A 26,704-nucleotide genomic window follows, 5' to 3' on the forward strand; every position below is an offset into this window, starting at 1 on the left:
GGGTCCTTCCAGCCACCATGCTGTCTTCAGATGGCACGAGCCCGGCCAGTATCTCACCTTCGACCTCAGGAGAGACCCTGAGCCAGAACCACCCAGCTAAGTTACTCGTAAATTCCTAACCCAAAGAAACAGTGGGAGATAATAAATGATTATTATTTTAAGCTGCTAAGTTCTGCAGTTATTTGCTAGGTAGTATTAGATAAATAACACAGCAGCATGTGAAAAAAAGACTTGAAGGAAGCTGGAGTGAGCCATGTGTCTGTCTGAGGAAAGAGGATTCCAAGCAGAGGGAAGGGCAGGTGCAAAGGCCCTGAGGCAGAAGCCTGCTTGATTTCAGGGAACAACTGGAGAGGAGGGAGTGAGGGGAGATGGGAGCTGTGGGGAGGGGGTGTCATATTTTAATGGCTTTGCAGCAATTTATTCTGATTGAGAAAGGGCCCCGCTGGAAGGGCTCAGAGCTGAGGGGTGACGTGATCTCACTGTAGGGGACAAGGGGGGACAGAGTGCAGCGGGGGGGATACTGTGACAATCAGGTGAAGCAGCACTGTGGCGTGGGCCGGGGTGGTGATGCTGGAGGGGATGGGAAGGGGCTGGTTTCCAGCCACCCTGAAGGTCAGGCCAGTAGGACCTGCTAGTGGACTGGATGCGGCACGAGAGGAAGAGAGTCCAGAGGTCTGTGGCCCGAGCAAGAGGGGTGACGGAGTCGCCCTCGAGTGGGTGGGCTGGTTCTCTCCGAGCATAACCAGGACGGCAGATGAAGTTCGACAGAGGTGGACACTAGGGAGTCTCGGCACGGAGATGCTACTCTCGGTCAGGAGGAGAGAGCTGACAGCGCCAGAGAGGGTGTAGACAGAAGAGGAAGGTGCAAACCCTGAGCCTGGGCGCGTCCACACTGACGGGGACAAGCGCGAGGGGCCAAGGGGCCGGGGCCAAGGGAGGGGCGCTCTCAGAGGAGGGGCCGGCCGTGGCGGAATGCCGCTAGTGGGTCGGTTAGGGTGAGGGCGGAGATGTCAGTGGATTCAGCTGCTGGACGTGGAGGTCTTGACGAGAGCAGCCTCCCGGGCAGTGCTGGTATGGGGGTGCTCTGGGGGGAGCGGGGGAGAGGAGCTGGGGTACGGAGACACCTTTGGGACCCTCGGGAAGGAACAGAGACAGGAGGGGCAGCCTGGCGAGAGTGGGAGGGAGGGTGGTGGGGACCTGCTGTCCCCCTGTTACTTAATGGTCTATGTGGATGTTGAGGGTTTATGACAGAGGAAGTGTGTGTGTGTGTTTTCATTGGAAACGGAATTGAAAGAAAAAAAATTCAAATTTCAGCATGTGATTGAGACGAGATATTTAGGAGACCCTTTTGGAAACAGTGTTGAAAAGCCATTGGAAGACAGTTCTTTGAAGGAAACCTAACAGTGTCGTGGTATTTTTTTTTTTAATGCACTTTTGACCTTAGAAGTTGTAAATGTACAGGACGGTCGCAAAGACAGCACAGAGCGTTCTCGTCACAGTGCCTCTTAACGCAAAGTCAGGACAGCCGTCCCGGAGCTCACCGCCGCGTCGAGGGCCGCGGGCAGGCCGCCCGAGCGCATCCACGGGTGCACGTCCTGCAGCTCCCGCTTCTGCCTGTCCGTGAACCTGGGCTGGAGCCTCTGCAGCACCTTCAGCTTCTCCCTGTCCTCCTGCAGGACCGTTTCTGGATTTCTTCAAGAGATATTGAGAAATAGGGAAGCTTTAGAACGTCTCAAGCGCTTTGTTTTTTTAAAGAATATGCTCGTTTTCTACCAACACTTCCAGTATTGATCATGTAACTTTAGATGATTTTGTTTAAATTTCCTTTCCATTTAAAATAAATTACCCTATTTAAGGTAAATTCATCTCTCTAGTAGATAATCTGTAGTTTTTCTCTGAAGATGATACATCGAGTTATGATTTTCATTTCACTTTAGCGCAGCCGTGGGAGCCGGGTACGTGCAGACAATTGGTTCTGTGCCCGGGAGGTTCTCACCAGCGAGGTGGTAGGTAGAGAAGCCCTCCCCTGCCACCTGCCGACACTGGCCTGCCCCGCAGCAGTCCTGGAGACGGTGCCCTGGGCTCCCCTGGCCCAGAGGCCTGGCTGCTCTGAGCCGCAGGGTTAATCCGTCCTCCTCCCCCCCATCTCCCTCCACCGAGGGGGCACTGCGCAGGGGTAGGGACCCTGATGGCTTCCAGGTTCCCTGGAGTGGTCAGAGCTGAGGCACAGACCCAGGTCCCTACAGAGCAGCCAGCAGCCTTGGGCTGGTCACCCACCTTGACTCTTGGTTTCTGCATCTCTAAGACAGACAGACACACACACACACACACACACACACATCACTGACCACACAGGGTTGCTGGCAACAGAGCAAAAGAGACGACGTTGGCACGAGTGCTTTGTAAACGTCTTGTGACACCGTGGCGGGTCCCCAGAGCCCGTCATCCTGGAGGCCTGTAGCAGGTCACTCTGCAGGCTCTGTGCGGCCAGCGGCACCACCTAGAGGGGCCCTGCTTCTATCTGTGCACTCAGCTCAATCTGAGATAAGGCTCCCGAGGGAAGGCCTCTGGCCCTGTGGTTCTGGGGAATCCTGAACCCAGCCCTCCGCCGTCCCGAGCCGGCGGCGAACGGTTACCGCGAAGGCATCTGGTACGCCATCATGACGCTGTCGTCCGTGTCGGCCACGAGCAGCCAGACGGGGTCCTGGAGGACGTACTTGAGGCGCTCACTCTCTTCCACGTCCACCTTCGCTTTTGCTTTGTGGTTATTCTCTGAGGAGTCGACGCTTCCAAAATACTTGCTGGTGTGACTTGTGTTGCTGCTGCCTTTAAAAACACAAAGCGTGGCAGGTCAAAACCTTGACTACTGCACTGACCTTGCACACTGTGTTCGTGTAAAGGAACGGCAATATTAGGGAGCGGAAGAGTTTTATTTGGTAACTGGTGCCTGGGTTGGTGGATCTTCCCTTCTCTTTCCAATTCTCGAATTGTCTGGATAATTTAAAAACGGGACATCAGCTGGTACCATGGAGGTGGTTCTCTCCTGGGGAGGCCCCGAGGAGTCCAGGTGGGGCTGTATCTTAGGAGCCGTGCTCTTCTCTCCCAGGCTTGCTACCTCCGGACTAAGCCAGGCCACAGAGAAGCTGCCCCTGTGAGTGGCAGGTGGCTCTCCCGGAGCGCTTCCCGCCGGCCTCCCGCAGGGGGAGGGGCCCGCTCACTTCAGGGAAGCGGGGGTCTTACAGTCTGGGGAGAGCGTGTGCTCTTCCCGTGGGGCGGTTCCAGATCACACCTGAACGACCCTGGTCGGTCCACACGCTAGGTTCTCACCAGGGGATCTAACTCAGGAAGGCGAGCCACTGCCAGCCCTCCTGGCACACCCGGGGAGCCCCAGGGACAGTCCACCCAGGGCCAGCTGGGGTGGGGGCCTGCAGTGCCGCTGAGGTCGAGAGTGACGGGTAACAGAGGGAACTGGGACGGGCCAGGGCTGCCGTCCGCACAGGTGGAGCCGGGTAGGAGGAGCCCAGGGGCCTGTCTGAACTGCCGTGGGCTCCGAGGAGCTGCTTGGGGTGCAGCTGGATGCCTGGATGTCAGGACCCAGGCTGCACCTGACGCGGGGCCCTGCCCAAGTCAGCCTGCGGCTTTGGGGTGACTGGCTCCCTGGGGTGTGGAGAGTCAAGGACACCCAGGTGTACCACGTGAGACTCTTCCAAACACACCTAACACCTCCCACCCCGCCCCGACTCCCAGGTGCTCCCAGCACCACCTACGTACCTGCCCCGCTTCTGGATGCGTCGCAGCCCAGCGAGCCGGAGCCCAGGGAGCAGGAGGTGGCGGAGGCCCCGCTCCCAGACGGGGCTGAGCCCGCGGCCGAGCAGAGGTCCTCGTGCAGCAGGAGGCGGAGCAGGCCACTGGACACGGACAGGGCGTCGCTGCTCTGGGCGTCCTTGGGCTTGTCGTACTTTGGGAACAGGGAGGAGACACCAAGTCAGGTGTCTTGTCTGCACCAGACTCTCAGGGACACAGCGGGTGCGCCCTTCCTTGGACCGCTGGCCCTTCCTTCACGTGCCACATGCGCAGACCCCGTGGTTACTGGGACCACAGCGGGACTCTTGGTGGTGGGATGGATGCCATCTAATTAAATTTAATTTGGGGAGAGTCCCACTAAAGACGGCAGCTCTTGGATCCCCGCGGGGGAAGCCTTACGCTTGTTCCTCCGCCACGGCGGGCAAGTGTCTTCGACAGCACCCCAAAGCTGCTCCTCACAGAGGAAGGGTTCTGGCTTCCCGGCTCCCGCACCCCCAGAGTGGGGACGGGCTTGGGCATGAGGGGGGCCTGGCCTGGGAGCACCCCAACCCTCCAATCCTGGAACCCAGACTGCAGGCCCGGGAGGCAGGAGGGCAGCAGCCGTGCTGGGACAGCCACCCTGTTCCCACTCGCTCTCCCAGGAGCACGGGCAGGGGAGCCCCGCGCAGCTCCTTCCCCGGGGGGCCCACGGGTCACACGCCAACGTCCCTCAAGACTTGGGAGGATGGGCACCCATGGCACTGGTTTCCAGCTCCCTCCTGGCCCTGCTCCCTCACCGTGAGCCCCTCTGCTGCCAGCTGCCCTCCAAGGAGCCTCCGTTCTGACCTTTAGCCTGACTGTGCTTTATCCTCGAAGTATTCATTGAAAGCTTGGAGGCCCATGACGACGAGTCACAAAATCACCTGTGGCTATTTGGAGCCTGCATCCACCATCAGACAATCCATCTCCCTTTTTCCCTTCAGATCCCAAGACAATAAAAATCGGTCTACTCTGATAGGGTCCTTTACCTGGAAAATGTTACTTCCTAGCACATGTGTTTATGTCGGAATTGAAATGCTTTGGTAGTAACCTCCGTGCAGGGACCACCTGAGAAGAGGGTGTCCGTGACCCGCCCGCGGCGCCCGCGTTCGCCACCTGCCTTAGTTAGACAAAGGGCATCGGGAGATCCTTACGGTTGGCGGTGCCTCGGGCCGCCGGTCCCAGGCTGAGCCAGGCTTGCAGTCGGGCCCCGTGGTCCCTGCGGCCGCAGAGCCGCCGTCGGGGGCCTCCTCCAGCTGCAGCAGGTTGAGCTGCAGGGGCGAGCTCCCACGGGACTGGAAGAGCGGCGGCGAGGTCCTGCCTGCGGGCCCCGCGGCTGAGGGCGGGGCAGCCTGGGCAGCCACGCACGACACGGGCGGCCCACGCTCTGCCGGCGGACACGCGTGCGGCTGTTTGGGGGATGAGGTCCGACCAGCGAACTCGGGCTGCGAGGCAGGAATCACCTCGGACGGCAAGTTCGGCTTGCTGGGGAAGAAAGCCGGGGGCAGGCTCGGGGTCACCGGGGAGAAGGAGCAGCTGGGTAAGACCAAGGCCACGACCGGGGCCAAGGGGCCGGCAAACGATGGGGTCTGGACCGCGAACTCGTGCTGCGTGTCCACGGGCAGTGCCAGGCCGGCGTGGGGAGCTCCGGGTGCCGCTGCCACGGTCCCTGGAGCTGGCACTACTCCTGGGGCTGGAAACAGGGGCAGGGAGTAAGCGGGCACTGGGGCGGGGAAGGGCATCGCGGGGCAGCTGGACTGGGACGTGTCCGACGGTGACCAGGCTGTGGCATTCAGGCCCACCAGTGGCAGCCGCTGGGGCGGGGGCCCCCCGGACCCAGTGCTGCCCGAGGAGTCTCGAGGCTTGACCCGTCTGGACTTAAGTTTTCTGTTCTTCCCGGTTTTTTTCCAAGATGAATCTATTCCAGAGGTATTTCTTAGTCCGGGAGCAGCTAGAATCATGGGAAAACAACAAGAGTTAAAATGTAAAAATTATGTTATGTTTCGCGTTACGTCAATTCTCAGAGGTTTGTAGAACCTCAGAAACCGGAAGACACCTCCCCGTTCAGCAGTCAGTCCCACCCTCCCCATCGCCAGCCTGGGGATCATGCGGCCACCATCCCGTCTTCCCGGATCCTCAGTAAAGTGAGAAAAATCAGGGCAAAACGTTAGGTTTTCATAAAACTAGATTCAATCCATTTAAAGGACCACCCTTTGTTGCAAGATCACATTCCTTGCTTTCTTCTCATATTAAAATGCCGTTTCTTTAATAGTGATAAGTGGTATTAAGAAGGTTTTATTTGTCCAAAACAGTAGGAAGGCTGGCAGGTCGATGCTATTCCCCAATGGTGGTTTGTGAAATCTTAAAGGCAGAACCACTGATCTCATCTAACCTTATTTGTCAATTTTACGAGCTTTATCATTGCTGTTCCTTAAAAAGAGATGTTTCCTGCTTAGTAAGCTTGTGATTCCAGCCCAGTGAAGTCAAAAGGCCAAAGGAACGCTCGCCCTTGGAACCAAGGTCTTCCTTTCTGATGATGAGTGTTGCTGAGAGGGCCTTTCTCAGGAGGCTGGAGGGGCTCCACCCAGTGACATAAGGGACCCTGGGCATGTCCCCCCCGCCTCCCCTGGGCACCAGCCAGTGCTGGGAGTACTGTGGGCTCGGGGCTCACGCCGAGCGGGGGTGGAGGGTGGGCTGGGCAATGGGACGGGTCCCAGGAACCTCAGCTTTTCCTCTCCTGTCACAGAGGGTAACTCCGGGCTCCTGCAGCAGGTGTGTGAGGACATCCCCTGCCGGCCGTGCTACATGCTAAAGGCAAATGGGCCAGCCCAAAGCAGACTGCTAAGCGGGTGGAGGTTTTGCCATTCAGCCTCTCTGCCTGGTGTTCTTCCTACAGGAAATCTGTCCCCTACTGGGACCCAGAGCTACAGCACTGGGCTCCTGGGATGCCACACCAGGGTCTGGGCAGGGCTGCTGCGGACAGCTGTGCAGTCTGTACACTGCAAAAAATGCGTGGCCAAGGGGGCAAGAGGGGGCTGGAATTCTGCACCAAGCCGGGGCTACGGTGGTGTGGGCACCGTTTCCTGATTTCCACAGAGGTTCCCGATGCGCTGGCAGTAACCCTGGGTCTGGGGAGGAAGGGGGAAAGGAGGAGAGGAGAAAAGATAAACTCCTTAAGGAGCCTGTCAGCCTCTCACTTCTGGGACATTTGTTTCGGTGTGTCTGCCCAGAGACCAGGGGGAGTTGGGTCCTCGTGGTGTGTGTCCCCTGGGCTCACTAGCTCTCAGCTCTGATCCCTGTGTCGCAGCCTGGGAGCCCAGGGAAGAGGCGGCATCTCTGATCAGCTAGCTCGGCCTTGTCCGTGGGGCCTGGGAAGGTGGCTGGGGGTTGGGAGCCAGGCGCCTGGACCAGAAAAGGGGCAGAGAAGCTCGTCTGTTCCACTTCATCCCTTGCCCGTTGACCACCTGACGGCTCTCAGCCTAAAGGGCAGCTTCACGCACCCCTGGGCTCTGTCGGGCTTGGAGTCTGCAGCCTGGCCCTGAGGCCAATCCGCCAGGAGCGTACGTGCTCTGGGGAGAAGGGCGCCGTTCCCTCCTATGGTGTCGTCCGGGGCTCCCTCCTCCCTCAGGAGCCGTCAGTGCCGTGCTCCTTCTCTGGGCGGTGCATTGGCCCAGCTGGTCCTCTGAGGGTCCTGTCTGGGTGGGAAGGTGGGGTAGGGTCTCTTGCTCCTCAGAGTCACCCAGGCAAGAAATGTCTGACACGGCAGCATTGCAGCTGCCCGCCCTGCATTCCACAGGGGGCCGGGCTGGGACTGTCACCACTATTTACAGCACTGCTCCCTTGGGAACACAAAGTGACATCCTTGAGAGCATCACTGGTCAAGTTCCAACAGCTTCTTACAAACCCACGTGTCCCAAACTGGGGACATTTCGCCTTCTGAAAGCAGCACTAGACTCAGCAGCATTAAGAATAAAGTTAAAGGGCTTCCCTGGTGGCGCAGTGGTTGAGAGTCTGCCTGCCAATGCAGGGGACACGGGTTCGAGCCCTGGTCTGGGAAGATCCCACGTGCCGCGGAGCAACTGGGCCCGTGAGCCATAACTACTGAGCCTGCGCATCTGGAGCCTGTGCTCCGCAACAAGAGAGGCCACGATAGTGAGAGGCCCGTGCACCGCGATGAAGAGTGGCCCCCACTCGCCGCAACTAGAGAAAGCCCTTGCACAGAAACGAAGACCCAACACAGCAAAAATAAATAAATAAATAAATTTATAAAAAAAAAAAAAAAAGAGAGAGAGACAGCCTTCTGTTTTAAAAAAAAAAAAAAGAATAAAGTTAAAAAATAAATCCACTTTTAGTTCAGGTACTACCACTTACCTCTTTCGCTCGACTGCCCCTTGGATCTGTCTTGTAAGTAATAATGGCAGCGAGACTGGAAAACATTGAGCTTTCTTATTTCTCTGAACTTTAGCAGGAAGCTCTGCTCCTCCTTCTGGGTGTGGGCGGCCAGCAGTTCCTTGGTGAGGCCCAGCTTCCGGAAGGGCTCCTGCTCCTGGCCGAGGCCGCAGGGCAGCACGGAGCCCGCCAGGCAGTCCAGAGACTCGGGCCCACTGGCAGCGTCTCCCACCGTCTCTGTAACAGAAGACGCAGAGCTCTCATCTGCAAGGGCCCTTCTATTTTAAAACGACTGAAAAAACGCATACTGCACCTACAAAGAACAGAAATCATTTGCACATAAGATTCCTTCACGATGCCCACAGCATGGGGATGAAATTCATGATGGATTTGTTTAGCTTTCTGAGAAAGTTAATGACAAAAGGCAAAAAGCAGGGGTAGGAAGCCCCATTACCCAGGGGGTTCTGGGATCAGTCCTCTAAATTGGGGCACCTCGGGGGTTTCTCAGCCTCTGGCGCTGAAGACACTCCAGGCTGTCTTGTGCTTTCAGAGCATAAGAGGCTAAGGCTGGTGCACGGCTGCATCCTGGCTCAGGACCACGGGCTTGACAGTGTGGCCCGTGGAGCTGCGGGTGCAGACAGGATGGGGCAGGTGGGACCACGGACCATCCTGAAAGGGGCTGGGCACTGACTCTCTGACGTGTACTTTTGCCCACATCGCGCCCCTCTTCCAAGCAAAGAACGAATTCAGGATTCGTTTTACTCGCGGTGTCGGAAGGACAGCTCAGCGTGACGCCCTTGGTTGTCCCACTATTACGACCCGTACTGGCTCCTGTCCTCAGATGGGGACGGCAAGGCTTGTAATCCCGTCCAAGGAAGCGGGATGGTGGGGGGGGCTCGTCCCCAGGCTTCTCTCGGCACCAACGAAGGGGGAGCCCTGGGACCCCTGCTCAGTCCTGGGAGGCCCCTCCGTATCGACCCCTGAGCAGCCACCTGTCACAGGTGGAGCCAGAGCGCAGCGGGGGCAGGGCAGGTGTGGCCGCCCCCGCCCGGCATTGCACGGATTTCCTGCACCCCTGTTACTGGGCTGTGTAGCTTCCTCCGCACTTGGATAAACTTAAAGAGAACCTGAGGACGCCAGTCCAAACTTCTCATCTCTATGGTTCAAGTCCGATTTCTCCCGACATCACCCAACGGGCAGCAAGCGTACCGAGCTCAGGCTGGGGCTTCTTGTCGCCCACGTGGACGATGGTGCTGCTGTAGCTGCACTGGCTGGTGAGGGACAGCAGGCTCTGCGCCTTGCTGGGCAGCGTCAGCGAGGGCAAGTGCGTGCTGCCGTCCGCGGGGCTGTTCACCTCGGAGGGTGACGCGGCCTCTTTATAAGGGAAAATGGAAGCAAGACACAAAGACGTGATAAAAACGAACTGTCGGGATAGGCCGCGTGGAGGCCTAGGAGGTGCCCCAGTACCGGGGGCGGCAGCGGGGGCGGGGGCAGCTGCAAGTCTGCACACGTCCTGGCAGGTGACACTGACACTGTGTCCTCAGGTGTTTATTCACGGGGGATGGCGGAGAAGAGGAGATTGTGAAATGGGAACGACGCCGCCCTGACCCCCCGAGTCCTCTGAGAGGAGGGAGGTGGCAGGCGGCAGGTGGCCGCGGCGCCCGGGGTCAGGGCCTCTGCCGTGGGCCTGCGGGGGGGGCCGCGCGGCAGTCAGGACCCCGTCTGCTGAGTGCAGGCAGGCAGGTGGCGCTCCCTCCCTGCGGGCTGGGCCAGACTCCGCCAGGGCACGGCTGTCCGGTCGCCTGGGCTTCCGTCAACAATGGGAGACCCTACTTCTGACCCTGGTGGTGCCCTCACGTTGGAAGGGCCTGAGGTCTCATCTGACCCGTGGGGTCACTGACCCTCAGAGGCCAGTCCTCCTCTGAGACGCCCAAGAATGACACCCCGAGAGGCCCCGGCCTCCAGCAGCCCCGCAGGATCCTGCCCTCAAAGTCCAGAACCACCTTTATCTCCAGCTCATAAGAAAGTTCTGAGCTACTTTGGTCATTTAAAAAAGAGCCTATACCCCAGTACCGTGTCCCTGAAGCCACTCAGAATCCACCTGGGAGAAGGGGCTCCAGGGCCTCAAATGACGCCTGATCCCACCAGAGAAGGTCTAAGTTACGCCGCAGTTAACAGTTCAAACGAACCAGGTACCTGCGGCATGTGGCCCGGGGCCGGCGGTGGCCTTGCGCTTGTCGCCGGCCTTCGCTGTGGGGAGGTGTGCGGGGAACTCACACTTCCTCTTCAGGGTGGTGGCCTCACTGCAGCTCTCCAGGTACCTGCGGGCGGGTGGTAAGGGCCTCATGTAACAGAGAACCCCGCAGTGTGAGCAGCTGGGCGGAGAGGGAGGCCAGAAGGGCCGCACCTGATGACACTGTCCAGGCAACTGATCTGCTGGTAGGAGCCGGCGAGCGGGTTCTTGAAGGCCAGCTCCTCAGGAAGGCCGGCCTCGGGCAGGCTGGTCCTGGAGCTGCCCTTTTCCGTGGCTGGAACAGCTTTCATCTGAGCTGGGGAACTGCTTTGCATTTCTGGAGGAACGACAACATTATTTTTTCAGTTAATCCTCGTTTCCCCCAGAGTACTCTATACTTACAAAGCACTTTAATTCTACCTAAGGATAAGGCTGGGGCCTCAGAATATGCTTCATGGACACAGAGACCCGGTGACAGCCTGGTATTCACGCAGCCCTGCTGGGCCAGTACCGCTGTGCCGTCCGCAGGGGGGCCTGGGGGGTGCTCTCTCTGCGGCACTCGGTCTGGCCTGTCCCCAGGGTCAGGGACTCAGCAGTGGGAAAGGTCAGTTCTTAACGTGAACTCCTGAAACTTTCAGGGCCAGTAAGATCACAGGCGCCTTATGGTCAATCGACGCTCCCTGCCTTGGAGAGGGTCAGTCTTTTCAAACATGACTTGGCGGGAGTAACAACTATAACAATAATTGCCGGCAATACAGCTTTCTGTCTCCTCACCTCACCACGCTGAAGTCTCACTAAGGAAATGCTGGATCATTTGTTACCTGCAGCAGACTTGTTCTTTTGTTCTCCAGATTCATCCGGATAAGGGCTTTTGCTTTTGACCTTGTTACCATTTTTACAAATCTCCTGGAAGAAAAACACATCATTCACCCTGGGAGACCCCACAGCCTTTGCCCCACCCTGGAAAGAGAAAAGCAGAATTAATCCCAGCAAAAGAAGCAAGTTCTGAATGAGACCTGAGAGGCAGAACTAGGTAAAGCAGATTTTACAATGCTGAAGGATAAGAAGTAAAGGCAATGGCAGGCTACACTTTCTTCTTTCTAACCCTAACCCTACAGTTAAATCCTCACTTTTGCTTGATTGGCCTGTGAAATAATTTTCACCCGAACCTCTAGCCACAGTCTGTGGCTGCCTCCACCCTTTCGAGGTTACACAGCAAGTCCCAGGTGAGCCAAGTTCAGAGCAGCCAGAAGCAGGTGAGGTCGGAAAGGCTCAGCCCCGGCGAGGGCTGTTTCTAAAGTGCTCAGTCATTTGAGTCACAGATGACAGACAGAGAGGGACAGAGGGGGACAGAGGGGCACAGAGGGGCACGTACGGCTCTCCTCCGGCAGGGGTCCTCCTGGCCGGTGCATTCGCTGGAGGAGGTCTGGCTCAGGAGGTGTTCGTGGGACCCGCTGCTGCCCAGGCTCCCGTAGCCGCTGGAGCTGCTGTGCGGGACAGGCTGGGGAGACAGCAACAGAAGGACTCTGGACGGGCCGGGGCGCGCCCGCCTGCTCTCAGGGCGGGCCGCGACCTGCCCGGGGGCCCTCGGCGGGGACCAGGTGGGGCCGGGCTTGGACCCAGGGTCAGGCTGCAGTGGGCTCCCAGGCTCCACCCACGGGGCCGGTCCCGGATCCCAATCCCCAGGAGACTCCACCAACAGGGAGTCCACGGCCACGGGGCCTGGAAACAAAACAAGGTGCCTGAGAGTTCCCACAGCCCCCGAGGTGAAAAGCAGGAGGCCACTCCTCGTGGGGCCCATGTGCTTGCAGGAATCTGTCTTGAGTGCTGTGTCCCCAGGGACAGGGAGGGGCGCCCTCAGTTCCCCCTGGGGCCAGCGCAACGTCCTGCGTTGGAGGGATGCCCCCGCCCCCTTCCACCCACGGGGGCCACGTGTGGGCTGGCGCCTGGGACGTGGGGACTGGGCTGGGGTGCAGGGGTGCACCCTTCAGCCACTTGCCCAGACCTGTGGTTCAGACACAGACACCCTGAACGTGCGAGGCGGGGGCAGCCCCCAGGCGGGCAAGGCCCACGCGGGTGGGACAGAGACCACCACCATGGGCAGCAGGGCGCAGGGCAGAGCCGGAAGGAGGAGAGGGCGTGAGAACGGCGGGGGGAGGCACCCCAGGCCTCAGGGCAGCTCTGGGCTGCCTGCGGGGGCAGCAGGGAGGGCGTGCAGGCGGCCCACCCACCTGCAGCAGCAGCCGGTGGATCTGCTCCGTGAGCTCCTGGGTGCCGGGCTGCAGGGCCTTCTCCTCCACGTGCGGCTCAGCCGAGAACACGTCCTCATTCAAAGGCCCCCTGCGTGGTTTTCGTTTGTCTCTGTGAGTCGGGGCCCCGCCTCCTCTCTGCAGACCCCCGGCCCGCCACCTGCCTGTGCACCACCTTCCTCCCCCCAGCTCACTGCTCTGCCGGAACGAGGCCCGGCCCCCCCAGGGGGCAGGGGGCAGGTCAGCACAGGTACGTGGTGGGAGGTGACCTGGGTCCTGGTCTCCCAGCCCCCCGGGGAAGTGGGAGCACTCACACCCTGACTCTGTGTCTCCCGATGATGAAGGAGATCTTCCTGCTCCACGGGTTGATGAAGCTGGACCAGCTGGTGTCCAGCGTGATGTACTCCCCGTTCCGGGCACGGAACCGGATGGGGGAATAGTCGAAAGGCTGCCCACCGGACTGCACGACTAGGACAGCGAAAACAGAGTTCAGGGCGCGAAGAGATTCAACCGGTGTTCGCGGTACAAGAAAAGACACGTGGAGGTGCACTTGATTCTGGAATCATCTGAAAACTTAGGAGATGCCAATACCTCTTCAAAGCCACCACTGTCAATCCCCCGTCTTGCTTTAAATTGCGACTGGGGACTGTTTGCGGCAGTGTCCTTACATGTTCTAGGACACGCTTCCCTGCGAGCCTCACAGGTCTGCTGTCAGCGGGACGCTCAGTGTCACCTGTGTCGGTGAGGCCTGGGCTTGGTGGGGACATGTGTCGTCCACACCCTGGCCTGGGCAGACCACCCCCCAAGCCCCCACGGCAGCTGATCCTGTCTCTCCTCCTCCCCCCTGCTGGCGAAGCCAATGGTAAAAGATGAGAGGTCAAGGGCGACTCTCAACCAACTGACAGGCCAGGACTCAGGCAGGAGGCGGGGCACCCCTTGCCCGCAGCCCATTGGACCCCTCCCGGTGGGTGCTGACCTCGGGGAGACACTCCCAGAGTGCTCTAGCTTTGTCCATGCCCCCAGGAGGGACCGTGAGAAGGGGACCTACTCTTTTTGTGGATGGCGAGCATCAGGGGCCTGTCGCTGGGGTGCAGCTGCACGAGCACAGGGGTCTCGATCAGGTCCTGGGGCAGGTGGCCCAGGAGGGGGACCGCCCTGCAAAGCAAGTGCACACAGGGTCAGGGCTGCGCTTCAGGACACGAGCCAGAACACAGCCTCCAAGTGGGGCAGCCGACCATCTCCAGGAACAAGTCTGACTCCAAATTCCCCAAAGACCAAAATTTGGGTATCATGCTAACAAAGAAACAGTCAGTCTTTTAACTAATTAGCAAAGGAAAGATGGCAGCATCGCCGAGGGTCTGCGATAGGAAATAAGGCCCTACAAATCCCTGTCCGTTACAGGCTCAGTGCTTTAGCTCTGTGTCTGATTTCCTGAAAGAATCAATCATTGACAATGTTGTTTTCTTCTCCTAAGACCTTTTTCTTGTTTTGTGTCATTCGTAAGTTTGGCTAGTTGTGGCCTGACATGGACTTTTTTTTAACGAGTTTGCCGGGACCAGGAAAACCCCGCCCACGTGTGTCTTTTCCAGCTCAAGGTATTCTCCTTCTGTTCTAAGTGTGGTCACTGTGTCCGGTCCAATTGACCGCGGCTCCCCAGGAGTCGCCACCACTGGCTGGGGACCTTCGCTCTGTGCCCATCAGCTCTTCTTCCCTGGGAGCTGTTGCTTTGCTTTCTGGGCAATGTCTTGCACTGAACTTCTGTAGTCCCCCTTCTCTCTGTCGTGTCCTGTCCCCTCTGTGTGTCCAGCACCCTCTGCCAGCTCAGCTGCCGTCCCCTCTTCTGAGCTGCAGCTCGGCCTTCCCATTCTCAGGCCCGTCTTCTTTCATCCCAACAGCTGTTTTCCCAAACCCTTCTGCCCTGGTGGAGGACGTCCTCCTGCGTCGTTAGAGTGAAGGCTCCCTGTTCTGTGCGGGGTAGCACTTCCTCCTGGGCCCGGAGCCATTCTTGGATTCCCTCCTCCTTGTCTGAGGCATGCTCTCCAGGCCTCGTGTCTTCCTTTGGACAGGATGTACAGAATGTCCCTGGTCAAGGCCCGGCCGGAGGAGGAGAGGGAGGAGGGGGGGGAGCCCCAGCCAGCCTGGGCCCGTGGGCTGGGCTGCCCCCCTGGGCTCTGCTGAGGAAGGCTCTGCAGCCTGTTGGCCCGTAACGACCTGCTCACCAGCCCTCCTGCACACAGATGAGTGGACACCTGGGGTAGCTGCAGACAGGAGTTCTCAGTCTTTTGGAGGAATAAGAATTATCCTGGGATTGCTACCAAATGCAGCTCCCAGTCCCCCGCCTCCAACATCTTGTTGGGCAGGGCTGGGTTGGGCCTGGGAACCTGCACCTCGACGCTGTCCCTCCGGAGATTCTGCCGCAGGTGGCCAGCAGTGCACATCGGAGCAGTCAGGGGCTGGTGGAGGCTGATGGGCCCTGGCTGCCCAAGAGCAGAACTTGTCCAGCAGGCCCCGTGGCCTGCATCCGAGGGGGCACCTCGTGTCCCCAGACCAGGTGCGGGCAGTGAGGAGGCCCTGACCCTCCACGGATGCCACTGCATGAAGCCCAGTGCGTTTCCCGTGTGTCTTCCGAGGAGACTTCTCCCCGATCACTGCCGGCAGCCGCCGCATTCTCTGTGTCTTTGTGCGTCTGCCCAGGAGCCGGGGAAGTCACACAGGGCCCTTGACCCGATGCCAGAGAACCCAGAGCCCTCTCAGAATGGTCAGTGCTCCCGACTCCAGCGGGGCCATGGGCACCAGCTACAGCACCCCGGGTGGGAGACGCAGAAGGGGAGTCCGAGTGGGCTCTGGGCAGAGGTACGAGGTGGCCCCCTCCCTGTAGCAGCCTGTGGCACGCAGGCTGGAAGATGCACTTGTGCTGGGATCCTGCCAAGGGTGTCCTAACACCGTCCCAGGCACACGGTCCCTGGTCGTACCAGCCTTTACTCATGTGCCCAATTTTTGAAATGGGTTTGAACAAGGTAATAAAGACAGGCTCAGTCAGAACGATGACCAGCTCCCTAGAATGCCCCATCTACACAGCGTCCATACCTTAGGAGGTTTTTAGTGTAATTCCATAATTATCTCATTGTCTACGTATAATTAAATGTTTTAGTTGATCATTACACATAACATGCAGCCTTAGCTTTAGCTAGACAGCTTCAGCATCAAAAACATGAAAATTGATTGAGCTTTATTTAGTTACTAAGTAACTACCAAGGTAATGCTGAAACACAAAATATCTGGGGAGAGGGGGCGAACTGCTGACATAAAGGATGCGATACTGACTTCAAGGCCAGGAGCGCGGGAGAGGCGAGCGCCGGCAGGGGGACGGCACTGCATCGCTTACCTTTCGTCCACGTCCTGGAACAAACAATTTGGCGAATGTGTGGTCGTAAAAATTCTCTTTTCAGGAGGGATTCTAGGGGCTGAAAGAAAAGAATTTTGCACAGATTTCTGATTCTAAGACATACGTACTTTATGTAGTTATACTACAACTACTGGAAAACACCATGTGTTGATAGATTCAGAATGATGGGGAGCTAGAGAAAAAATTAAAAGTGGACTCTGGGGCTTCCCTGGTGGCGCAGTGGTTGAGAGTCTGCCTGCCAATGCGGGGGACACGGGTTCAATCCCTGGTCTGGGAAGATCCCACATGCCGCGGAGCAACTAGGCCCGTGAGCCACAATTACTGAGCCTGCGCGCCTGGAGCCTGTGCTCCACAACAAGAGAGGCTGCGATAGTGAGAGGCCCGCACACCACGATGAAGAGTGGCCCTCACTTGCCGCAACTGGAGAAAGCCCTTGCACAGAAACGAAGACCCAACACAGCCATAAATAAATAAATAAATAAATACATAAAAATTTTTAAAAAAGTGGACTCAATAACAGAGCACGTCCTGAAGGGTGAAGAACAGACCCTACGCTTGGTGACCACCAGCCAGACTTCTCAACTTCTTTGTGGACCAGTTTTAGTCTAGAAAGCCAGGAATTGCCATGTTAGCAGAACCACGTGGTGAGGTTAGGTTTCTTTCGGCAAAATCACGCTAGAAGGCCCTCTTCATGATGTTTAAGGTCCAACAAGAGTGAATTGAACAAATTATTTTTTTTAAAGGAGTGAAGTATTTGGATTCAAAATTCTCAGCAAACGTCATTGTATTGGAACTTCACAGTTTCTAAGGTGGGCAGAGGTGATAAGAGTAATTTTCATAAAGGAAGTCACATATGCAGAATTTTCCTCAACTACCAAATTCATGGACTAAACATTCAAAATTCCAAAATTCTTCATTCTTGAAGGAGACTCTCATCATTTTGGGGAATAACTTGCCGAGATCTGAGTAACCCCTCTAAATCTTTACTGAATATTTAGAAGAGAATGTTCTACATGTGGGAATCCATCAAACATCTGAAAGAAACTCATATACCTAAAACATTTCTACCACTTTTAAGAAATGCCTTTTTAAAAAAGACATCATTAACCACTGAGAGACAATTATAAATACAATTAAACCTGGACTAAACTGGATCCCTGTGGTTCAGGAGTTACAGATGGCCCTGCTTTCAGAGAATTTTGAAATCACGTGACTTGCCGAGTCGCCATGGTGAGGACCTAGGTTCCTGGCCAGGTCTTGTGGCCAGCGCGAGGCCGTGCCACAAGAAAGTCTATGAGGAGGGGCTGCTGGAAGGATACGAGCAGCGTGGCAGAGTGCCTTGGGTCCTTTGGGAGGGGGTGGCCTGAGGAGCCAGCAGGCCCAGATAAGGACCCCTGGTGAGGTAAGCCTGCTGCGATGACTGTGTTTCTACAGGCAAAGGTGGAGGGGAGGAGCCCTGGGGAGGAAACAGCAGGACAGATACTGGGGGTCAGGGTAACGCTGGCCTCTGGAGGCTCCACAGCTGGTCTGCAGAAGCCAGGCTGTACCAGAGGGCGGGACACCAGCAGGAGGTGGGACGGGCCCAGGTGAGCAGGGAGGAATGCCCAGCACTTACTTCTTAGGCGGTGGCTGCTTTGGGGTTCCGCGCCTCAGAGGCCGGGGGGTGCGAGGACAGAAGGGACGTGGGCCCTGGACCCATCAAGGCTACGTGGACGGAAGGCTGTGGCCAGGGAAAGGGGAAGGCACCCACGGTCCAGCGACGGGCTGGACCCAGGTGAGAGACGCCAGGGCCCGGAGCCTTTAGCCGACAAGGGGAGGTGGTGTGGATGGGACTACAGGGAGGGCCAGGTGACAAAGCTGGGTGCCGAGTCTCGAGGGAGATGGAGGCTCTGCCCGAGGCTGGGAGAGAGGCAGGGGCCGGGAGCCCACCCCACACACATGTATCTGAACCACGGGAGGAAGCGAGGGAGCGGCCTGGGCCAGCTGTTACCTTCGTAGCCCGAGTGCACCCTCTCTGCCAGCAGCACGCAGCACAGCTGGCTCTCGGTGCCCTGCTGGTCGTGCACCTGGGCCAGGTAGGGCGTCATGCGGAACGGGTGGTAGCGGATTTCGCTCTCGTGGTTTTCGCCGACACTGCAGAGGAGGGCACGATGAGAGGTTTGGGATTACGACCGCAGGAATCATCCTTCATTGCTGGTTACCTCTCCCCCAGCAGCAGCTGTTACGTCTCAGCAATCCTTTTATTTATTGCATGGACGCCTGCAGAGCAGAGCCAGGCCCCTCACCTGGGGACCCAGGCTGAGCCGGACGTGCTCCCTCGGTCTGTGGTCTGTGCCTCTGTCCCGCCCAAGGGTCTGGAACCCCCAACCCTGCTCCTCTGTCCTCACCCTCAGACGTCCGGTGACAGTGAGGGGTCAGTTGGAGAGTCACCGGCCTGAGCTGTGGGAGCTTCAGGGGCCCTTCTCTGGAGTAGTTCGCATTTTAACTGGGGAGAGGACGCTGCTCCAACAGTGGGGTCCCAGCCCCAGCCTCTGGGGGTGCCAGTGTCTGGCCAGGGTCACTCCTGATCCCGCAGCTGGACGCTCAACTGGTCACTCGATTTGGGGCCACAAACCTGTTGGGAAAGCTACGGGGCTCTCCCTGAAAAAACGTACACTCGAACCAAAGGCCACACATGCTTCCGGGGTCCGCGCGGACCCTGGGGTTCATGCCTTCCCAGGTGGGGGCCGCCGGCCAGCTTCCCGGGTGACGGACGGCAAGTCTGGGCTCCCCAGGCCAACATTCCCCCCAAGGAGCAGGCAAACCGCTCCATCGCTGACCAGGCTGTCTTAATATCTTGTGCACATTTAAAACACGGCTCGGGAATTCCCTGGCGGTCCAGTGGTTAGGTCAGCGCTTTCACTGCCGGGGACTGGGTTCAATCCCGAGTCAGGGAACTAAGATCCCACAAGCCGAGTGGCGCCCCCCCTCCCCAAACAAAACAAAACAAATAACTCCGCTTATGGAAACGTGTTTGCACGCGGACTTTTCAGGAACACTCATGCTGTGTGGCAGGGATGCTCTTGCAGCACCTCAGCCCCAAAGAACGGGGCCTGGGCAGGTTTGTGGCCCCGGCTGGCGGCATGTGGAGGGCACCCCCGCACCTCCTCCACCTTCACGAGAGGCCCTCAGGATGAAACGTCTGTGCAATGAAATTCAGGAAAACCTGGGCTTACCTGACACGGCAAAAGAAAGATTTCTCCTCCGTGCATTCTTGAGTAAAAGAGTCTAAAAGAAAAGGCCCCAGTCACTCACCCAGTCACACCACTGACCAGGGACAGTGGTTTTATTTCCCACAGACCAGGCAGAAGCAGGAGAATCGAGAGCCAAGGTGTGATGCAGATTTACCTGGCACTGAGCAGAGCCCTTAGGTTAGATAGAGACCTTGTACCACAGTTCTGACTAAGGAGAAATCTATTTCACGAGCGTGCACTCACCAAATTATGCCGTGCTAAAAGCGCTGCTACGAACACACTAACTAATGACCAATTTAACTGTGGAAGACGTACGACGGACGTGCAGAATTTTTGCATATACAGCCCTGGACATTTCAACCTACATATTTTGGGGGATATTCAATTCTAATAGAAGCAACTCAGGGCATTTCACAGTTAACATCAATCCTTTTCCTAAATATTAACTTACTTTAAAATTTAAAATGTCTAGTAAAAACATGAGTTCGACTGGGTGACCTCATCAGAGATGACGGAATGGTGTTTCCACAATAAACGCATTTTAGAAAAAGAAATCTTAGACTTTGGTCTTTCACGTAAAGCTTCCTCTACTCAAAAGAAATGAGGAAAAGTAGATGATTGCTGGTTGGGGAAAATGATATAAAATTTCCGGCCTGGAAAGGCCTTCAAGAAGTCACCTGGTCCTTCTTTTCTATTCAGACAAAAATTCAGTGGCAAGCATCCTGGGGAGATGGAGCCGGCCTTTTCGTGCTGTGAATCCACACGCAGAGCTGCCTCCCTCCCTCCACGCAGTGACCCAGCATTGACAGGTCCTAGTAACGTGCACCACAAACTTTAGTGATCTGACTACACAGTCCTTGCGCTGGGACTTTGGGAGAAAGCAGACAGCTCTACCTCTGAAACACGAAGCGAGTGTCTCCTCCTTTAATGAGTCAACCCTAAAGCAAACTGCGCTTCTGGCCCCGGGTTGTCTGTTGTCAGGGAGGAACAGCTGCTGAAAGGTGGCTGTGACAGTCACGGCCCCGCTGCCGGCTGCCTGGGAGCAGGGGGACGCGGGGAGCACCATGGCGTGGAGGGACCCAAGATCCAGGAGGTGGTGACCGTGGGCTGAGGAGCGTTTCGACGTGAGCAGAGATGCTGACCCAGGAGCCAAGGACGAAATGGGAGTCAGCTTTGGGGGATGCGGCCAGGGCTGGCTCTTGGTTAAGATCATGACTGAGGCCCAGCTTTTCTGGGTGACTCCTGGCCCCGTCCGTTTCCTGCTTCTCCTCTTTGGGTCCATCTCAGCTCTGAGCAATCAGAGCCCAACGAGGGGCTAATGACAGTCTAGGTGCAGGTGGACAGACGCTGCCGGACTTACGCCGTTGGCCACCTGGTCACTGAAAGGCCTGAGCTGGTGGGGACCCTCTCCTCTCCAGTACCTTCTGCCAGGACCCCATGCCATGTTTCTGCTGAGACGTGTCTGGTCAACCAGTCCCCTCCTGCACCCACTCATGTGAAGGCCCGTGCTGGTCACGAGAGAGCTTCCATGCCTTCCAGAAGCAAAGTCTCCCCAACCACGTTGCAGGAGGAGAAGGACACACGACACTTGACCGTGAGAGCCCTGTGGCCAGGGACATGGCGGGGGTGGGGGGCCCGAGGTCCGAGGAAGCAGCCACCTGGGCGCAGACGAGAGCCTGAAGCGCCTGGAAGGCCGGGGTCTGAGCCCGGGAGGATGGCGCGGCCTCTGGCGGAGGTGAAGAGCCCCCCGCTATGCTGACATCGTTGTAACACCTGCAGGGAGCCTTCCAGATGTACCTCCGTCCTTCCCCTGACCCTGCAGCCTCATGTCCAGACTCCAGCTCCGATCCACTTCCTTTCTAAAATGCCTGATGTCTTAAAATCTTCTGAAGCACTTTTCCCTTTCTGAAATTTATGAAAAGACTTTTTTCTCTCTCTAAATGTATTCTGAGCAAACCACCTTTAATCTTGCACCTGGGACAGACAAGGCAGCCTCAGGCCCCTTCACGGGGGCCTACTGCAGGCCTCCAGCGGAGGAGAGGTGGGCAGCAGCCCGTCGGGGGCGGCCCCGCCCGGCCCCCTCCCCATGCTGCCTGTGGAGAAGGACAAGGCAGCCCAGGCCGCGGGGCCCTCACCTGCTCGGCGGCGGACACTCCAGGGCGGCAGCTTGCACGGCGTGGTGCAGCTGTGGAACACGCCCACGTCGTGGGGCGCCAGGAACTCCACGAACTTGGTGTCGTGGAAGGTGCCCCGCTTACAGTGGAAGATGGAGACCACTTGGTCAGAGATGTACAGGATTTTCCCGGTCACCAGGGACACGGCTGCAGCAAACATGTCCTGGAATGGAGAACACGACTCTGGTGAGGCCGGGCTGGAGGGGACTGGACAGGTCACCCTCCCCCGAGGGGCAGAGAATCGGGGCCGACAGACGGGATGGCAGCAGGACGCGTGAAGGGTCAGGGGAAGCCTCTGCGCCCCTCTCCTCAGCCCTGACCAGGGTAACTCTGCTTCCCCTCTCACATATATTGGGGTCCCAGGCGGATATTATCTGAAAAAACACATCAGGGTTCCACCGCCAAAAGGAACCCCAGCTGTGCTGATTCCCTGCAGCTGTCACCTGCTCGGTCTTCTGGGCATGGAGCTCCCTGGCATCCAGCCTGGGTGATGCGGGAGGGGGAAGGGGGCCTCTTCCTCTCTCTCCCGGGGCTCAGGGCTGCCTGGGGGGCTGGAGGCCTCAGGCCCCCTGGCCCACCACGGGCTCTCCCCACGCTGGCTGGCCCTCTGAGCTCAGGGTGGGGCTCCCTGCAGGTTAAGCTGCAGGGAGGGCACGGGAGGAAAGAGACGGGAAGGGCCGGGGAGTCCCATTCTGCAGGCCATCACTGCTGCGATTCCACACCTCTGGGTCCCCACCTGCCCTCTGGTTTCCTCTCATTAATTGAGAACTGGGGGTAACTCCCCCCCCCCTTCCCCAGACCTCCAGGGAGGCCTCATCTTTATGGGTTGCTTAAAAATGCATGGGCTTGTGAAGTCTCACGAAGCGCCCACCCCGCGAGTGAACTGACAGTCACCTAGTGTGTCCCTTCCCCCGGTGCGGGCCCCGCCCTTGGTCAAGGGGGGCTCACACACACACGCGGGGTGTGGGGTGGACAGCGCAAGAGGACAGCCTCAGAACAGCACAAGTCGGCAACACGGCCGCCACTTCGGAATCCCTGACTTACATTCTTTTCTTTTAAGGAAGGAACTCATTTCCTGAAACTCCCAACCCTGCTGCTATGAAACCGAGGTTCAGCCAGCTTCCCTGGGTGAAGACCTCGGCCACCTGAGCTGAGCCTCCTGGGTGAAGACGTCGCTTGTTAAGACACTTACCACGTTCTTCACGATGAACTCGGAAGTGATGCTCTCGATTTCTTCCACCGTGTAGGAGGGCACGTGGGTGCTGCAGGGGTGGTTCTCGCTGGACATCAGCAGCTGGTAGTACTCCTCATTGGCTGTAGGCGAGACCAAGGGGAGGGCTGAGGGCGGCCCTAACTCATGGCTGGGGGCTCTACCTTTCTCATGAGAAAGTGGGCACAGAACACAGAGAAATGGGAAGGCTAGACAAACAGAAATCCGGGATTTTATTCCCTGAGAAATCAGAAGGCCTTCGATTACAGAAATTTTTAAAACGATAAAGACACATTATTTTCAATAGCACAGCCACACGGTTCTACCTAAGCCTCACTTTCCCCAAAGGCCTGTAACCGTGACACAGCATCTATGTTTCCGCGCAGGACAGCTGTGGCAGCCCCTGCATCTGCCCCCTCGGGGGTCAGACGCTCCCGTCTGGACAGAATCGACTCTTAGAAGCACCGGGCATGAGAAACAACCCTGTTTCAGAACGAACTGTTCAGAACAGAACTGAAGACGAGGCCCGCTCATCCCGGGACACCCCGTACAGGGTGACAAAGCTATCTCCACCCAGAGGGGAGCCCTCAGGCGAGTGGAACCCAGAATGCCCGACTTCAACAGCTAAACCGCGCTGAGGTGACCCCCGGCGTGGGTGACCTGGGCCTGGTCTCCAGGGATGGGCTGTCGGCAGAACAGTGCGCTGGAGATGCTGGCGCTCCCTCCATGGCAGTGCGTTCCTTACCTGCCCCGGAGACAGAGGCACCTGCGTTTACCTGACACCCAGGGAAGGGGCCCCAGCTCAGTGGAAGGGCCAGCCACACGAGCAACTGAAGGAAGACTACATGCTATTGGAAGTTACGGCAGGGACCCGGAATTTATTGCAATGCAAAGTGTCTGAGCTTGATGACACAAGTCCTTTGGAATCTGCAGTGTGTGTTGGTGGATTCCTGCACTGCATCTGCGAAAAGTTCTGCACACACATCTCAGGTAAAAGCCTCAGTCGATTCCACTGACCGGCTCTGAAAGCTCTTACGAGTTCTTCCACCTAACAGGAAAACCCGAACGTACCCCCAAAGGGAAGCAGGACCTGGATCACGTGGGTCCTGTTACTGTGTGCCCGTGACGGAAAGGGGGCGCCTGGTCCCGCCTGCCCGCCTTGCTGGTGCAAAGACCACCACGATGGAAATTCACATATTTTTAGAAAAATGAGAAATGAACTGCCCAAGGTCTTGAATCTGGAGCAGCTCGAAAGTACTGTCCTTTAAGGATAAGATCAGGCAATACCCTCCTTGTATCTTCTCCTTTTTCTGTTGGTTTGTTTCCTTTTCTTCCCTCACATTATTATTTAAAGGAGGGGCAAGCCCTCAGCTAAATGCTGGGGGCTATTCACGTCGCCAGTGTCCACACACGTCACAACTCTCCAGCCAGAGCCTGGAAGGTGCTGGACACTCCTGAACGTGACCTGACCCCAGCCCCGGGCACAAAAGCTTCATGTTGTAAATAGGTTTCTTTTATCAGCTGGTTCTCTACCTGCTTTTTTTTCCTCTAAAATCAAGTACAATAGAAAACTTCCGATGAACTGAGATTTCCAACCAGCTGAGATTTCATCAGACTTCCCCAACTTCCTTCTGCTACTTCAGGACTGAATTTTAGAAAATCAACACAACTGAAGCTCTAATCTGGGGAGACGGGAAACTTACTTCTACAGGTTGGAACAAACGCGTGAGGCGGACGTACCTTTCACCTGCTTCACGCTCCTCAGGGCGTACTTGAGGGTCAACAAGGTGCTGGCCTTCCCCTTGGCCCTCTTGTCCGCAGGGAGGTGGACCTTCAGCTCCTTCAGCGTTTTGATCATCTCTTTGTGAGCGTCCACTTTGGTGGACTGCTCGCTGCTACGGAGTTAAAGAAAGACGTCGGTACCCTAAGTGCCCTTTTCGGAAGAAACGTGCCTCTGGTCCAGTTTCTCCACCAGGGCGCGAGGACACCGCAGTCCACGTGTTCCTGGTGGGCATGCAGGATGCAGCAGCCCCCAGCAGCTGTGACAACCACAAACGTCTGCAGACATCGCCTCGTGTCTCTCGCGGGGAGAGGAACTGCCCGGGAGAACCAGTGCTCTGACCCAGGTGAATGCTGGAGGGTGCCCTCCCACCTGCTGGTCCAGCCGCAGCCCGGCCAGCGGCCCCACTGCTGAGCTCTGCCCACCCCCATCTCAGACAGAGAGGGAGACAGTGACGGAGACCCCAGAGGGCAGCACAGTGGCGTCCTGGGGCGAGGACATAAATGATGTGTGAAGGCCTCAGAGAGGAAAGGAGGTTTATAAGGAGGATTTCAAACTCAAGGACATGGAAGGGGTAGGAGGCAGGGCAGGGGGCACTTGCTGAGGGAGATGGGCCTGTTTAGACAGAGGGTACCGAGAGAGTGATGGGCTCGGGCCTCTGGGGTGACGGCAAAGGCCCCATATGCCCAGGACAGAGATCTGGATTTTGCTCCAGTGGTGATGTGAAAGCGTCTGTCAATATGAAATTAAGGACACGTTTGTTACAAACACGTAAAAAAAAGTGAGTGTTCCAGATACATGTCTAAGACGCAGACAAGGTCTGCCTAGTGAGAGCTGGAGCAGCTACAGGTCTGGGGCAACCTCAGGGGCTGTGAGCAGCCCGTGGGGACAGTCGTCTGAAAGGGCGTGGCTGGGTTCACAAGGGGGACAGCTGCTCAGACTAACAGGTTCTAGCAGAAGCCTGAAAAAAGTCACATCACCCCCAAAACCTTATCTCATGACAAATCTTTCCATCTCTCTAAAGGCTCTAAATTGAGGGAGTTCTAATTGGTCTTACCTGCAGCCACTTGTGGACGGGTGGTGTTCAGACTTCGCCATCATCAGGCTAAATGTACCTGGACTAAAAGAACAAAAAATAAAGGCCAAACTCAGAAGAGTGTATCCATCCACTTCTCCCCCCATCCACCCAGCGATGACGGGCTGGATTACATCACAGTAAGTCAATTAGGAAAAAATATGAATGAGCTTAAGAGAAAAAGAACAAGAAACCTCTGGATACCGGAAAAACTAAGTACTGGGGGATATAAACCCAAGACTAGAGGAGAAGTTTGTTTTCTATAAACCACGGGGCATCGGTTCAGTAGCTGCTCAAGGGGTTCCCTGACTCTTCCGCCTCCCAAGATCTGGTCACCATGCTACGTGTCTAGCTACTGGCGGTCTGACACCCAAAATCACCGTCATAAGGAAGGACAGACCCTAGCAAATTTTAGTTATTCTGAGTCAAAAATCTTAAAAAACTTGGTCATCATGATTTAAAGACTGCAAAAGCAATCGCAATAGCCCGGAATGAGACACTGAGAAAACAAATGCCCGGTCTCGCCGTGGGGGCCTCGGACACACCCACCCCTGGCAGGTGCCAGGCGGCCCCCGCGGCATCCCCAGCTCCCGGCCGCTGCCGTCACCGTTGCTGCCCCGTGAGTCCCGCCCCGTCACGCCGTTCTTGTTGGTTTCATGCCCGCCTGCGCCATCGCTCACGTCCACGTCCTCCTGGAGGGGGGCTTGGCCGGGCCAGGGCTCCGCAGCCTCCCTGGAAGGGTCACTGGGGCTGGGGGCGTAGTCAGCGCATCCGTTCATGCTGGCTCCTGAGTGACGCTGGCAAACGAGAGAAGGTCACGGGTTCAGGGGGCAGGGGGTCGTGCAGCCATCAGGTGAAGTGTCCCGTGGGAATCTTTCTCCGCGTTTCGCTGGAGGAGCCGGCAGGAGGTGCGGTCAACCGTGGGTCTTCTGCGCTTGTATCCCCAGGGCTCCCACCTGCCGTGAACCGCGAAGGCGGATGAATCAGGTGGCCGCAGCCCCAGACACCAAGTTGCCAATGGCCTCCCCAGGTGACGTGAGGGGGCAGCGGGGTTCAGAAATCTTGGCCATCACAAGTTACAGGGGGCCCTTGAACTGGGCCGCGGGCAGGGGGAGAGCCTGAAACCAGGCTGC

At 57.3% G+C, this 26,704-nt stretch overlaps 1 protein-coding gene across 8 annotated transcripts in view; it reads right to left on the reverse strand.

Annotated features, from left to right (window-relative positions):
- Positions 1-26,704, reverse strand: part of PER2 (period circadian regulator 2) — a 40,775-nt gene that overhangs the window by 3,117 nt on the left and 10,954 nt on the right. For 3 of the 8 annotated variants that reach the window (XM_057551301.1, XM_057551296.1, XM_057551300.1), the window contains 21 exons: positions 26,121-26,527; positions 25,554-25,616; positions 24,457-24,611; positions 22,699-22,820; positions 21,468-21,669; positions 19,315-19,366; positions 18,090-18,232; positions 16,079-16,157; positions 13,742-13,848; positions 13,008-13,161; positions 12,676-12,784; positions 11,820-11,945; positions 11,266-11,350; positions 10,619-10,781; positions 10,408-10,532; positions 9,421-9,585; positions 8,194-8,448; positions 4,977-5,773; positions 3,772-3,958; positions 2,637-2,826; positions 1,542-1,692 (listed from right to left, as the gene is read on the reverse strand). In XM_057551301.1, coding sequence (XP_057407284.1) covers positions 1,542-1,692; positions 2,637-2,826; positions 3,772-3,958; positions 4,977-5,773; positions 8,194-8,448; positions 9,421-9,585; positions 10,408-10,532; positions 10,619-10,781; positions 11,266-11,350; positions 11,820-11,945; positions 12,676-12,784; positions 13,008-13,161; positions 13,742-13,848; positions 16,079-16,157; positions 18,090-18,232; positions 19,315-19,366; positions 21,468-21,669; positions 22,699-22,820; positions 24,457-24,611; positions 25,554-25,616; positions 26,121-26,350 — 3,660 coding nt within the window. In that variant the 5' untranslated portion in view covers positions 26,351-26,527. Of the gene's footprint in view, positions 1-1,541; positions 1,693-2,636; positions 2,827-3,771; positions 3,959-4,976; positions 5,774-8,193; positions 8,449-9,420; positions 9,586-10,407; positions 10,533-10,618; positions 10,782-11,265; positions 11,351-11,819; positions 11,946-12,675; positions 12,785-13,007; positions 13,162-13,741; positions 13,849-16,078; positions 16,158-18,089; positions 18,233-19,314; positions 19,367-21,467; positions 21,670-22,698; positions 22,821-24,456; positions 24,612-25,553; positions 25,617-26,120; positions 26,528-26,704 lie in introns of those variants that run through there. The other 5 variants (XM_057551299.1, XM_057551298.1, XM_057551303.1 and 2 more) reach the window with 4 other exon arrangements.

The sequence above is a fragment of the Balaenoptera acutorostrata genome, chromosome 8, assembly GCF_949987535.1.
Source record: "Balaenoptera acutorostrata chromosome 8, mBalAcu1.1, whole genome shotgun sequence".
Classification (NCBI taxonomy): domain Eukaryota; kingdom Metazoa; phylum Chordata; class Mammalia; order Artiodactyla; family Balaenopteridae; genus Balaenoptera; species Balaenoptera acutorostrata.